The 14,956-nt window shown below is 32.7% G+C and overlaps 1 protein-coding gene across 2 annotated transcripts; it reads right to left on the reverse strand.

Moving 5' to 3' along the window:
- Positions 1 to 2,225: 2,225 nt before the first annotated feature.
- LOC148278133 (uncharacterized) lies at positions 2,226 to 14,214 on the reverse strand. 2 transcript variants are annotated; one of them, XM_088231853.1, is made up of 3 exons: positions 14,099 to 14,214; positions 9,934 to 10,407; positions 2,226 to 4,895 (listed from the first exon to the last, which is right to left on the reverse strand). In XM_088231853.1, the coding sequence occupies exons 2-3, from the start codon at positions 10,397 to 10,399 to the stop codon at positions 3,130 to 3,132; spliced, it is 2,232 nt and encodes a 743-aa protein (XP_088087979.1). In that variant the 5' UTR covers positions 10,400 to 10,407; positions 14,099 to 14,214; the 3' UTR covers positions 2,226 to 3,129. The 2 variants fall into 2 exon arrangements, with proteins under 2 accessions (XP_088087979.1, XP_088087980.1); XM_088231854.1 differs by lacking the exon at positions 2,226 to 4,895 and having other exon boundaries at positions 9,663 to 10,407; positions 14,099 to 14,208.
- Positions 14,215 to 14,956: the final 742 nt, after the last annotated feature.

Below are 14,956 nucleotides of genomic sequence, written 5' to 3' on the forward strand. Positions count from 1 at the left end.
TATGTGAATGTGTGTATGCGTGAATGAATATGGGAGAGGGTACATGTGCGTGTGGGAATGAATGAGGGGGAGGGTGGGTGTGTGTGGGTGCGCAAGTATAAAAATATGACTACTAATAAAAATATATTACTACCTTGAGACAAGATCTAGTTCATCTTAATGATTGTTTGAATCTAGAAAGATTTGCGCCAAAAAGGTCTCGATCCTGTCTGGAGTTTACAATGCGACACAATCAGGTCAGTTTGAGCTGTGTTGTTTAAGGAACAGCACGTACATGTTTTATGAATCATTAATTTACATGTTGCCGGATTTTTTAAAAATATTGGATATGAGCTTTCTCTACAAATTTTTTAATAACCTAATTGATAGCCCAGAAATTGTAAGAGGCATTTCATATCGAGTCCCCATCCGTAGAACTCGTCAATCTGTACTTTTCGACAATCGTAACTCGATGACTAATTATATGAAAAATAGCACTTTTCGTAGAATACAGATTACCTATTATGACAGTTTTAGTGACATCGACATATTAAATTGTAAATACCATATTTTTATCAGATCTGTTAAAGACATTTTAAATTTATCTCCGCTCGACTTTTAACTTTTAATTTGACTTTTAATTTTAACTTTCAATTTAAACTTTTAATTTTAATTTTAACTTTTACTTTTGATTTTAATTTTAACTCTTCATTTATACTTATTCATATGTACATTTACTACCTGCATCTAATTAATTATTGTTGGTTGTGAATTTTTACAAATAAACGTAAATGTTCATGTAAGCAGAGAGAGGAAGAGGAAAGTAGAGCTGGAGCTATACAATGTCTTTTAACTACTTTTTATTTAAGGTTTATATTTTTACTTTTTTACAATTTAATTATTTTTCCCCTCTCCTGCATTCATAATAAATTAGTGTGAAATCTGTAATTCATCTTACTTTTTTTAATCGTTCTTTTGTACCTTGTATTTATAAAAAGACTATGATTTCCTTAACAAATAAATAAATAAAACACGTGACAGAGAGAAGTATTACTTTGATAGGTAATTAATCTAAAGGCTCGATTACTGTGGGTTCTAGTAATCACAATATTATTTTAATAATATCTTATTCTGAGGAAGTCGATATATTTCAATGATATTGCTTAAAAAAGCATGATTTAATTTAATAATTTATATTCTGTAGTACGGAGGCGCATATGGACAAATTATAGCGTGAGATAGTATTCTTAAGCTGAAATTGTATTTAAGATCTAGTAAAGTTTAATTGAAGCAATGAACCGTTTGGAGAAGATTTGGCGAGATCGAGGTATATCAATAAACACAAAAAAGCGGTTGATGGAAGCCCTGATATTCTCCGTTTTCCTATATGGGGCTGAAAGGTGGACAATGCGTGCCTACGAGAGGAAGAGGATCGATGCATTCGAGATGTGGTGTCGGAGAAGGCTGCTGCGTGCACCTTGGACAGCCAGAAGGACATTTGCATCGATACTGGAAGAGCTCCATATTACAACTTGTCTATCAGTGGTGTGTTTGAGAAGGATACTGTCTTTCTTTGGACATATTGCTAGACGTGAGCCAGACAATCTAGAAAAGGCAATAATGTCTGGCCGAGTTGAAGGTAGGAGAAGCCGGGGGTAGAATCCCATATAGATGGACTGACCAAATAAAGGTGGCTACGGGGCTAAAATTTGACGAGTCAGTACGTCGGGCTGAGTACAGACTGGAGTGGAACAGACTAATCAGAAGTGTTCATGGTGATCACGATCCTTAGCACTGAGGGACCGACTTGGAAGAAGAAAGTTTAAATAACAAAATTATAGTATTTTTATCGGCGCTTTCGTCGTTTCTTCCTTATTTAGAAAAATTCTCCGAGAGACGGGTGGAATAGAGGATATTGCGCGATGGAACAGATCCAGACGAAGATACCGGAGGGACCATGACCAGACTTGTGTACGCTGCAGCCGATGCAATCCTATCTGGACAACGTCCGTCTGGAAGACCACCCGAGAGATGGAGGGACTGTTGCACCTCATCATCTCAGGAGAACAACACGTTACCAGTGTTACAGATCTGAGGATCTTGTGAAAGAGGAAGAAGGATTTTGAGGCATCTTTCTCCGATTAGAGACTGTTTGTGCTCAAACCAACAGTGGTACGTGAAAACCAGCACAGACAGAACTTTCGGGTGAGGGGGTCGCCTTTCCTTCTAAAGTCAAACAACTGATGAACTTTTTTAACTCAAGCACTTTATTATTACAGAGAACAGTTTGTTAAAAATAAAGCGGCAAATCACTGTAGGATCTCCAGATGGTGTCTCGAATTTCTTATTTGGGCGATCTCCGTTCGTCTGTTTCTTGCGGCTTCTTGTTCGGAACTGTCCCTCTCTCTCAGAAACCTAAGCTTAAATAATTACCCTTGTTCCCTGTGATCATTCCCTATTGTACTGCATCTGGGCGCGCCAATTTTTTTGGACCCTCCCTTTTTTATGCTTTGTTTTATTCTATACACATATTCTTAATTTTAGATGTAATTACACAATACCTACGCTAATTATTGATTACATTATCATAAACGTACATATCCTACAGAGACTCTTTAAATAATATTTAACCATTTTCCCCTTCTATAGCATTGCCTTTCCTAATTTGAATTCTAAATAACTATTTTACGGTAGCGTAGCCTGTTTCCACTTTCACCATTTCGAAATTCTCGCTTATTTGATTGCATCGTTTCTGATAGTAGAGCTCTTTGGCAATTCGGAATTATTTGTTTATTTTATTTCTTAACGCCTTGTATTTCTATTGAGCTTCTGTACTGGTATCATTCTTTAACTGACTCTTTTCTTGTATAATATGAAAGAGTTCATTTGTAATTCATTATTCCCTCTCCTGAGGTCAACCTTTTTCAATAACTTCTTCAGTTGCAGTTTTAATTACCTTTATTACTGTTTTGCTGACCGGATTTACGATTGCTTATTCATTTTTTTCATACGTTATTGTGTATTTTTTATAAATTTATCATTGACCTCTTTAGTTTTTGATGTTTTAATATTCTATTTATGGTTGTTTTTCTTTTTAAGATTTTTCGATTTCAAATGACTTTTGTCTACAACTATCCTGTTGTCGCTGTCTCATTGATTGACTGCTGATTTCTCACCAGTATGCGTCAACGAGTGCTTTTTTAAAAGACTAATTTGTGAACACTTGTATTGGCACTCTAAGCATGAAAATGGTTTCTCACCAATATGAGTCAACATATGCTTTTTCAAATTTCCTTTAATTGAAAATTTATATTGGCACTCTGAGCATGAGAATGGTTTCTCACCAGTATGAGTCAACATGTGTGATTTTAAATTACCTTTCTGTGAACATGTATATTGGCACTCTAAGCATGAGAAAGCTTTCACGGCAGTATGGGTCAACATGTGTAATTTTATACTGCTTTTATGTGAACATTTATATTGACACTCTGAGCATGAGAATGGTTTTTCACCAGTGTGAGTCAATATGTGTGATTTTAAACTGCTTTTTTGTGAACATTTATATTGGCACTCTGAGCATGAGAATGGTTTCTCACCAGTATGAGTCATCATATGTGACTTCAAATCCTTTTTATACAAACATTTATATTGGCACTCTGAGCATGAGAATGGTCTCTCACCAGTATGAGTCATTACGTGGGTCTTCAAATCCTTTTTATGCAAACATTTATATTCGCACTCTGAGCATGAGAATGGTTTCTCACCAGTATGTGTCAACATGTGTGATTTTAAATTACCCATCATTGAAAATTTATGTTGGCACACTGAGCATGAAAATGGTTTTTCACCAGTATGAGTCAACATGTGTAATTTTAAATTATGTATCCTTGAACATTTATATTGGCACTCTAAACATGAGAATGGTTTCTCACCAGTATGAGTCAACATGTGTGATTTTAAATTACCTTTCTGTGAACATGTATACTGGCACTCTGAGCATGAAAAAGCTTTCTTGGCAGTATGAGTCAACATGTGTAATTTTATACTGCCTTTACGTGAACATTTATATTGGCACTCTGAGCATGAGAATGGTTTCTCACCAGTATGAGTTAATATGTGTGATTTTAAACTGCTTTTTTGTGAACATTTATATTGGCACTCTGAGCATGAAAATGGTTTCTCACCAGTATGAGTCATCATATGTGGCTTCAAATCCTTTTTATACAAACATTTATATTGGCACTCTGAACATGAGAATGGTTTCTCACCAGTATGAGTCATTATGTGGGTCTTCAAATCCTTTTTATGCAAACATTTATATTCGCACTCTGAGCATGAGAATGGTTTTTCACCAGTGTGAGTCAACATGTGTGACTTTAAATTACCAATCTTTGAAAATTTGCGTTGGCACTCTGAGCATGAAAATGGTTTCTCACCAGAATGAGTCAACATGTGCAATTTTAAGTTATATACCCTTGCACCTTTATATTGGCACTCTGAGCATGAGAATGGTTTCTCACCAGTATGAGTCAAGATGTGAAATTTTAAATTACCTTTCTGTGAACATGTATATTGGCACTCTGAGCATGAAAAAGCTTTCTTGGCAGTATGAGTCAACATGTGTAATTTTAAACTGCTTTTTCGTGAACAGTTATATTGGCAATCTGAGCATGAGAATGGTTTCTTACCAGTATGAGAGAAAATGTGTTGTTTAAAACGGCTTTTTTGTGAACATTTGTAATGGCATTGTGAACATGAGAATGGTTTCGCACCAAGATGAGTCATCATGTGTAATTTCAAAGTACTTCGCAATGAACATTTGAATTGGCACTTCGAGCATAAGAATGATTTTTCACCAGTTTGAGTCAATTTGCTAGTTTCCGAAGGATAAAAATCTTTCCGCTTTACTTGTAAACCTGAAACAACAACAAGACCATATAAATATACTTTTTATTGATTTATATACACATTATTACAATATTAATCTAAATATATAAAAGGCAATGTTCAAATGGTTGTTCTCGATGGACTCGATAACTTCCGGACCGATTTGCGTGCGGTTTTCAGGTAAACTTACATCTTTGCCACGAGAAGGTTTATAGCTTATTAAATTATCAATTTATTAAGTAAAAAAAAGTTAGGAGCGTAAATGTTTTTTGTATCCATCACCAGAGTTGCAGTCGCCGAGAATGCGTATGCAAAAAAATGGATGGATGTTATTTTTTGTGTATGAAAAAAAATTGTTTTTGAATGTTTACAGACAACATTTTTTTTTTATGGATTCTGATCAGATTATTTCATTGACTTCCTTATAATTTCTATTCCCATTTATTTCTTTTTATTGGATTTTTGGTTAAACTAAAATTATATCAACAAACATATATTCTATACATTTTAAAAAATCGCATTCCTGACTAGAGACTCTGAGCAGAGTTTGACATTTGCTAAAAGAATTCTTTATTTGAAAATAATTGATTTTTTATGTTTTGGAATTCAAACAAGTACGTAGGTACCTACTCAATATGCATAATTTGAATATCCATTATTTTTAGATTTGGAATTCAATCATAAACAAGCACGTAGGTACCGACTTACCAATGAAAAGTTACAACATCCTTTTTAAGTTTATTCTAACAGTTTTTACTAAAGATTTTTTAGTAAAGTTTTGTAAGTATACTTAATTATGTTTAATCTTAAGAGGAAACGCATTCCGACTTTTCTTCATACGAACGTATTCACGTATTTTCTCTCTGAATTATGGCACTAAAAAAGAATTTTTTTTACAATAACAACAACAAACTATCACGCCGTTTCCCCCTAAGGGTAGGCAGAGAGGATAGAACTCCACATCATTATATCTTTGCATTCAGATCTCACTTCCTCTACATTCATAGATCTTCTCATGCACACGCGCCGATTATTCATACTTTTACCATGTTTTTATTGGATTTGGTAATGCCATGTCTTTCTCAATCTTCCTCTATTTCTGCATCCATGAACAATCGCATAGTAAATATTTTTAGCCGTTATTTCGTTGTCCATTTGCTCTACATATCCAAACCAGCGCAGAGCTCTTTTTAACACATTATAGATATTTACCATTGGTGAGTCCCTATACTGTTTTGTTTTTTTTTATGTTTACTAGAAACATTCTCCGTCTTCCTCTATTTCTGCATCCATCAATATTAGCATTGTAAATAGTTTTAGCCGTTTTTTCGCTGTCCATTCGCTCTACATGTCCAAAGCAACTCAGAGCTTCTTTCTTGATTTTGTTATTAATGGTTATCTCAGCCTTACATAATGTACCGATCTACACATTGGCGCATCTATCGTACATATTTTTACCACAAATTTGCCTGGGACATCGTATTTCAACAGGATACGATTTTGTTCATTTAATCCATATACGAGTACGAACTCAAATCTAGCAAAAGCAAAGCATTGCCGGGTTCAGCTTGTACATTATAAAGAAAACAAAGTATTAAAATATATTTTGTCTCGATAAGCTATTCAATAATAGATTGTCATCGGGTGCTCAGATATTAGCTTTAATTAATAATCAAATAAAAAGATTACATACATAATACTGTATACGTATAAAATAATGAACTCGCGGACGGTGTATACTTGTAATGCCGTATTAAACAGACTTCATGAACTTGGCAATAGTTATTTCCACGTATCTGACATATTTAGTGTAGGGTATTGTTCCTATAGAACAAACCTTTTGAACTTTTTCAAAGATGGTGAATGGTAATTATATGTATTTATCCATGCATTTCATAATATATACTTTTATACACTTTGCGTAGCTGTATGAAACAGTACTTATGATTTTCTTGTTATATTACTTTAAAATATTTTATTATTTAATTTGTTTTTTACATTTATTCTTGAATTGTTTAAACTTTCTACTGAATATGTTATATAATTTTTAGGTTATTTTTTTTATAAATAAAATAAATAAAATAAATAAAATAAATAAAATAAATAAAATAAATAAAATAAATAAAATAAATGAAATAAATGAAATAAATGAAATAAATGAAATAAATGAAATAAATGAAATAAATGAAATAAATGAAATAAATGAAATAAATGAAATAAATTAAATAAATTAAATAAATGAAATAAATGAAATAAATGAAATAAATGAAATAAATGAAATAAATGAAATAAATGAAATAAATGAAATAAATGAAATAAATGAAATAAATAAAATAAATAAAATAAATAAAGTAAATAAAATAAATAAAATAAATAAAATAAATGAAATAAATGAAATAAATGAAATAAATGAAATAAATGAAATAAATGAAATAAATGAAATAAATGAAATAAATGAAATAAATGAAATAAATGAAATAAATGAAATAAATGAAATAAATGAAATAAATGAAATAAATGAAATAAATGAAATAAATGAAATAAATGAAATAAATGAAATAAATTAAATAAATTAAATAAATGAAATAAATGAAATAAATGAAATAAATGAAATAAATGAAATAAATGAAATAAATGAAATAAATGAAATAAATGAAATAAATGAAATAAATAAAATAAATAAAATAAATAAAGTAAATAAAATAAATCAAATGAATAAAATAAATAAAATAAGTGAAATAAATAAAACAAGTAAATATTTTTGACTGATTATCCCTTTTAAATGGTATTCATTGGAATTTTATTATTTATTACCTTTTTTTCTAGATTGTTATTTATATTGCATCACATGTCAATATATTTAAATCTAATAAACTTTACTATGTACGTTTTATTGTTAATTATTATCGCTTGACACGGGCACAGCCTAAAAAGCCTTAATGAGTTCACTTATATTTAAACGAGTTTAATTTTGAATGAATCAATAGATAAATAAAAATATTATAGATTGATTGATAGGTCTTTACTAGGATAATGCCAGGTTTTGAATTGGCTGATGCTAGATTTTTGCTATGAACCGTTTAGAGAAGATTTGGCGAGAATATCAATAAACACAAAAAAGCGGTTGATGGAAGCCCTGGTATTCTCAGTTTTCCTATATGGGGCTGAAACGTGGACAATGCGTGCCTACGAGAGAAAGAGGATCGATGCATTCGAGATGTGGTGTTGGAGAAGGCCGCTGCGTGTGCCTCGGACAGCCAGAAGGACGAATGCATCGATACTAAAAGAGCTCCATATTACAACTCGTCTATCAGTGGTGTGTTTGAGAAGGATACTGTCTTTCTTTGGACATATTGCTAGACGTGAGCCAGACAATCTAGCAAAAGCAATCATTTCTGGCCGAGTTGAAGGTAGGAGAAGCCGGGGTAGAATCCCATATAGATGTACTGACCAAATAAAGGTGGCTACGGGGCTAAAATTTGATGAGTCAGTTCGTCGGGCTGAGGACAGACTGGAGTGAAACTAATCAGAAGTGTTCATGGTGGTCACGATCCTCAGCATTGAGGTACCGACTTGGAAGAAGAAGGATTTTGTCTTGAAAAAGGTGGTGCTAATAGAACGAATTTATAAACAATGATTTTCTTTTCGATATTCTTGTTTCTTCCGGTTTACTAACAAGTTGATATACTAACGTACCCCTTCGCCGTCAGAATCGGGAAAATGAGATTAAGGGGAACAGACAAATTGGCTATTTATGCTTAGGTTGTTTTGACGGCGAATCCCTCCAACTTCCAAACTGAACTAAACATTATTAAACTTATTGCCCATAACAATCAGTATGACCCCAATATAATTGATAAAATGCTAAAACGCAAACAAAATAACAAATTGAGTCAAACGTTTTTATATTCTAGCGGTGGTGATATATCCAACAACCCACAAACCTGGCGTAGAATTATATACATTGGACCTCTGTCTAGAAAAATAAGTAATCACTTTCCCACAGCTATAAAACCCGCTTTTTACACTAATAATAATATTGCCAAATCACTTTTTAATTCTAAGTCAAAAACACAGCTGCTAAACAAGAGTGGCATTTACCAGATATCATGCGAATGCAAAAAAGTCTATATTGGACAAACAGCGCGAAACCTTAAAACTAGGCTAAACGAACACCGCCGTTGCCTGACCAATAATAATTTCTCGGAATTCGCGAATCATATAATAGACAGTAACCACTCATTTCATAACCACACCCTAAAACTCCTGCACCAAGTAAATAACAAAGGCAGTAATATGAATAATTTAGAAATTATAGAAATTCACAAAAATTGAAATTCTGAAAACAACCTAATTAATAATCACACATTCAACCACCCCTCGCCTTTATTGACTATGTTTCCTTTGTGACCACCCTCACCGCACCCACCCACTTAGACCCGCGTCTGTTAACACTCTCTTAGCCGAGCGATGTCTTCCCACACATTAAATCTTAGACTTACTTATTGCAACTTCCACTTATGTGCTAAATTTTAAGAAATAAATTCGACTTAATGTTCTGCCCATGTTTTCATATCTGTACTTAAGAAAAGAATCCATTCATATGTCAACACCTTAGATAAGAAAAAAACCCCCCTGCTCTAAGTTTCACTGATTAATCTGTTTATTTTTTGTTTAGATTCGATGACATTGTGAACAATATTCTGTGTTTATTATATTAGTTTTATATCACCCGTCGATGGGAGGAGTGCTCTCCCGAAACTATAGTTGTGTTCTTGTAAAATAATAAAATTGTGTAACACTGATAACAAAGTTTTATTTTCATAATAATTTATAATGAAGTGTTACGAAGTGAATGCCGATTCAATTAAAAAAAAAATTTTTTTTTTCGTTCCTCATTATATTAATAGGGTAACACTGGAAACATGGCTTGAATAATACAACTCGGCTACAACCTGATTTTAGGTCAGCATTTATACAATGGGAGTTAAGATCCTCCGCGTACTATCATCCATAGTGCACGGGCGTAATCTCAGTGCAGATAATGTGGAAGGAAGTATTACTTACCTGAGGCGATTGCATTGTTGCAAGACGAATCCAAACATTCTCGTTTAATGTCAGGATCATCAATGTCCATCTCCGTGAAGATACTTTTATCGCCGGTTATCCTAGACTGCTCAGTACTGGTCCCCGGTTCAGCCTTCACGGTAGCGACACCTGGCTCCCCGCTTCCGTAGGAACATGTGGCCCCTTCCTCAGGATAAATAATATCTCCTTTTACATCGTTAGTCTCCGGCTCAGCCTTCACGGTAGCAACGCCTGACTCCTCGCTTCTGTGGAGACTTGACGTCCCTTCCCCAGTATAGACAATATCTTCTTTTACATCACAAGTCTCTGGCTCAGCTTTTATGATGGCTACACCTGGCTCCTCGCTTCGGTAGGAACAGGGCGCTCCTTCCCCAGTATAAAGAATATCCCCTTCTACGTCGCCAGTCCCCGGTTCAGCCTTGATATACACCGAAGCTATGTCCATTGTTTTTCCTGCGACAGAAAAATATATTTAGATATTTGTATAATAAATAATCTCAATGTAAATATCATGGTAATTAATTAATAAAAGAAAACTAGCAAGAAACTGATACACGCCAGAACATTTGGCCGTTAGGGCCGAAGTTGATTAGGATCTCAAGCACCTACAAATATCGCCCCTTTGGGTCTCACACTTATTTTGTTTAAAGCAATCTATACGTAATAAGGAAGAATCTGTCACTCAAAACAATTGCTTTGGTTAATAAGGATCTAAGATGCACTATGTATCCATAATACAAATTAAAATCAATATACACAACGCCCTTGAGACGAAAATAGCTCTACATGAGTGAGCCTAAACAATAAATGACAAAATACTAATTAAATATCAATTTTAAGAGAATATAATAATGAATTTACATTATCTCAACTCGTTAAAATTTTGTATCCAAATCGAGAGATAATTATGATGGGAAGATAATGACGTCATACCTTTTCCTTGAAGAAATAGTTGAGGATAAATTCTTTCTAACGATTTCTCGATATGAAAAAAGGGGAAGCGTGCGTCATGGTGCACATATCTACGCTCTAAAATGGCATAGCTCCAGTATGACGTCATAGTTGAAGATTCTTCAGTCCAATTACAAAGATACACTACCGATCTTCCCACCATCAAATGTTGATGTAAGTACATCGGTTTGTACCGACAGGTCTAGAACCCCTCAATACGTTTATCTACGCATTAAAAGTGACAAAATTTTTGTTCCATCGAGAAATTTTTCCTTTAATTGCGATTTATTCAAATTTGGCTATTTTTTTTTTAAAACCCACTAAAAATAAGAGAGATAAATAAGTCGATTTTGAAGTCGAATTAAATTCCGACATAACTGTCAGTTTGGTAAAACGAACGCCTAGATTTCAAAAATAATGTCGCTAGGTTTTGCCCTATTGACACATAAGAGTATCTAGGTGCACAATATTAAGATATAAATAACAAGATTTAAGTATATAAATAACAAGATTTATTGTTTATTAATAAGTGTGTTTACATATTTTTTCCGATATAATTTGTACTGTGCATTTTAATTACACTCTATTAATTATTATTATGATGAACACAAAATATTAAATAAAAAACATGCTTATTTAAAAATAAATACTCGTAAGACATTTTCTTAAGTAATTGTTTTTTTTTCGCTCTAATCCAAAAGAGATTTTTTATAACATCAAGATTTTTAAAATCAGTATTGTGTATATTAAAAATATTTTTGTGTAACTTTTGCGAAAGCGCCATCACTACATATTCGACCTATTCGTGATTTGATTTAATGAAATACCAACATATTTATAAATCAGTGTTTTTAATCCATAACCTAATACTCGGACATATTATTATTTTTTTACTATTAAGAATAGCAGTGAAATTCAGACGAACGCAGAAGCACCCTGTGTATATTGTATTACCATATTATTAGCAACTAATAAAGCAATAGTTGTCTATGTCACGCTCATAAGCGCGTCTAAGCGCGAGAGAGACAGAGATTCTTTTTATAATGCGTATACCGTGCGATGTCATACCATGGGCTTATTCACGAATACTACACAATGCGTATGTGTAAGTATAACGCACGCGCCAGCTTATAAAAATCCACCAGTATGTCACGAACGATGAATTTACAAAATATTATACTCATCATTTAGAGATTCATTATTGAAATCAATTTCACCTCATCAAAACTCTAGAAATTGATATTTTCATTCATAATTTTAATTTATAAAATCAAAGCTAATTGAAACGCTATATTATTTGGTTGGTACTAAAAATACTTCACACCACGTAATTATTTTTTTTGACATTGTTATCATTGTTTATGGCGTTATTATCCCCTCTCCTCGACACTTCCCATCCGCCATTAGTGTTTTGGTCGCGTGTTGCAAACAAAACGAAACGTTTCAATTTACAATAACTTTTAGTAAAACTCATAGTCAAGTGCTACCCGGTGATTCACAATAAAGTACGGAATTTATTTTTTACACTTAGCTGTCAACATTTACAGAACTTCATGAGCGTGTAAACGTCAAAAGTCTCTTCTTAAATTGCCCGTAGAATAGTCTAAAAATAAATATCAGAAGCGGACGCTGGGATGAAATGGGTATCAAGTCAAAAAAGTGAACACATCTTTCCTCTCTCGACAATTTAAGAACTTTTTGACTTCGTCAATTCACATCATTTTGAACGTATTGGCGTATTTATATCTCAAATTACGGAGTCGTTAAAAACCCGGAAACGGCGGATGAAAGCTATTCTATATACTGGCAGAATCAACACAAAGAATGGACCTTTTGAATACGTGCCACCATTATGGATAATAACAGGGCCTACATTGAACAATTATATGGATACGTTAAAAACAATACATACACATATTTTTTATTAATTATAATAGTAACATATATGATACATGTTTTTTTAAGTAACAATCTACTTTTACAATTTGAGTAAATGTTATAACTGTAACTTTTCAAATAGGGACTTTGTCTTGTGCTTGGAGAGTAACTTACACTGTTATATTTATTTTAAAGAAACAAACAGCCGACAATGATAAAATGTTTTTTTTTTTAAATACGGTTTAAAGACAGACCAGCGAAGTTTTTAAATAAAAATCATACATATTAAATTGTGTTACAACAAAAGGATGTGTATTTGTATGAGAGTAAGTGTAGATGTGTGTTTATGTGTATAAGTGTGGGAGTAAGTGTTCAAGTGTGTGCATCATTTAATAGTAAGTGGGATCGTATCGCAGCCAGAACTAATAAGTCCTAATTTATTTTTAAATAAATTAAGGGGCATGTAAAATCTTAAATGTTCTTCATCTCTGTTGTAATATGTTAATATAAACAGCTCCCCAGGGAGTTGAATCCAGTTAGTCCTTAAAATGTAAAACAAATTTTATTTTACATAAAACTTATATTTTTATATCATGTTAAATAATATTTGATGTTTTAAAGATAATGTCGGTCAAATGTCCACGATAGAGTTGTTTAATCCGAGATCCAATTTTCATTAGATCTCTCATTAGATGAGCAAAGTAGGGTAAAACAATCTGGCAACACTAACGAAATGTTCATTTTGTTTCTTCGACAATCTGACAGATGGAAAAATAATTCAATTTTTAAGTAATGCATTTGTTACATATACATTTATTTACTAATTATACATAAAATGTGATTGCATCCTGTTTCTTTAAGATTCTAGCAGTATTTCTACTATTTAAAAGGACGCAACACGGCATAGTTGAATTTAAATCAGGATTTGCGTACTGAGCGACGTCTACAAAGAAACTAATGAGTCAAAACGTAAACCTACTCGTTTAGGAGTAGTTTAGTCGCCTTCAGTTTGATGTGCGTATACGGATTCTGGACTATTCTTAATTCTATGCCTACAAGTAACAGTATATCCGCAAAATACACCTGACGATAAAAGAATGACGGTCGGATACGCCTTTGCCTACGAGATGTGTCGGGAAAGCCAAAACATATAATTTATTATTGATCGACTATCGCGACGGCTTTATGAAGCTATCGAACAAGAAAGAAACCAATTAAGTCGGGTAAGCTGTCACCTATCATACTGAGCGGGGCCCACGCGTGAAAGGAAAGCGATATATGTTGTTCTACTTTACTTACTGGAATTGTAACTTACTTTTTTAGGTAAACACTTAGTTTAATCGTCAAAATATGTGGTAATTTATGTATTTTGTATCCTCGATATCCGACTGCGCTGCTTAGTGTTTGACACCCACAGATTATACCACATATGTTACGGAATAATCTATGTAAAAATATTTTTTCAATACCATAGAGTGTAAAATTAAAACGGTACCTACCTGAATGTCTAAGCATTCAACAGCCATAAAACTTAAACATATAATGCATTATTGTTTATGGTAGGCTTATGTCAAAACTCAAAAGCTGAATATTTGAGGAACAAATTTAATGTGACTTTCTCAGATACTAATTTTACCTAGGAAAAGAGAAATACATCAAATTAAATCTGTCACATTTCAAATAAACTAATTGTAAATTTTTAATTTATAGAAAAATCAATCAGTCATTTCTCGTCTATCAATTTATTGGTATATAAAACGATAATTTTAAGTAATACACAACTTGTAAGTGGAAATTTGTAACAGGGAAAAATAATATGCAATCAATGGACATGGCCCCAACCTCCCGTTGTCTGGGGTGAACGTCCAATACAAATCACCTCCTTTTTAAATATATTTAATACCTTCATAAATTATAATATGCGTCTTTACATTAATCAAAACAATATTGAAGCCATATAACTAGTAGGTATACACAGTTTTAAATAGGTAGTGTATTTGTTGCACAAAAATACATAGTTAAAATAATACTCGGAGTCCCGATACAGACATTAACAGAGAAATATTCCATAAATCACATCTTATGACACCAAAACAATTAAACGCTAAAACAATACTCACTTACAGACTCAAAAACTACTCTTACTCAAATGAAAGACATAACCCCTACAATA

Source organism: Micrasema longulum, unplaced genomic scaffold (assembly GCF_059751315.1).
Source record: "Micrasema longulum isolate JH-2025_06_02 unplaced genomic scaffold, ASM5975131v1 h1tg000927l, whole genome shotgun sequence".
Lineage (NCBI taxonomy): Eukaryota > Metazoa > Arthropoda > Insecta > Trichoptera > Brachycentridae > Micrasema > Micrasema longulum.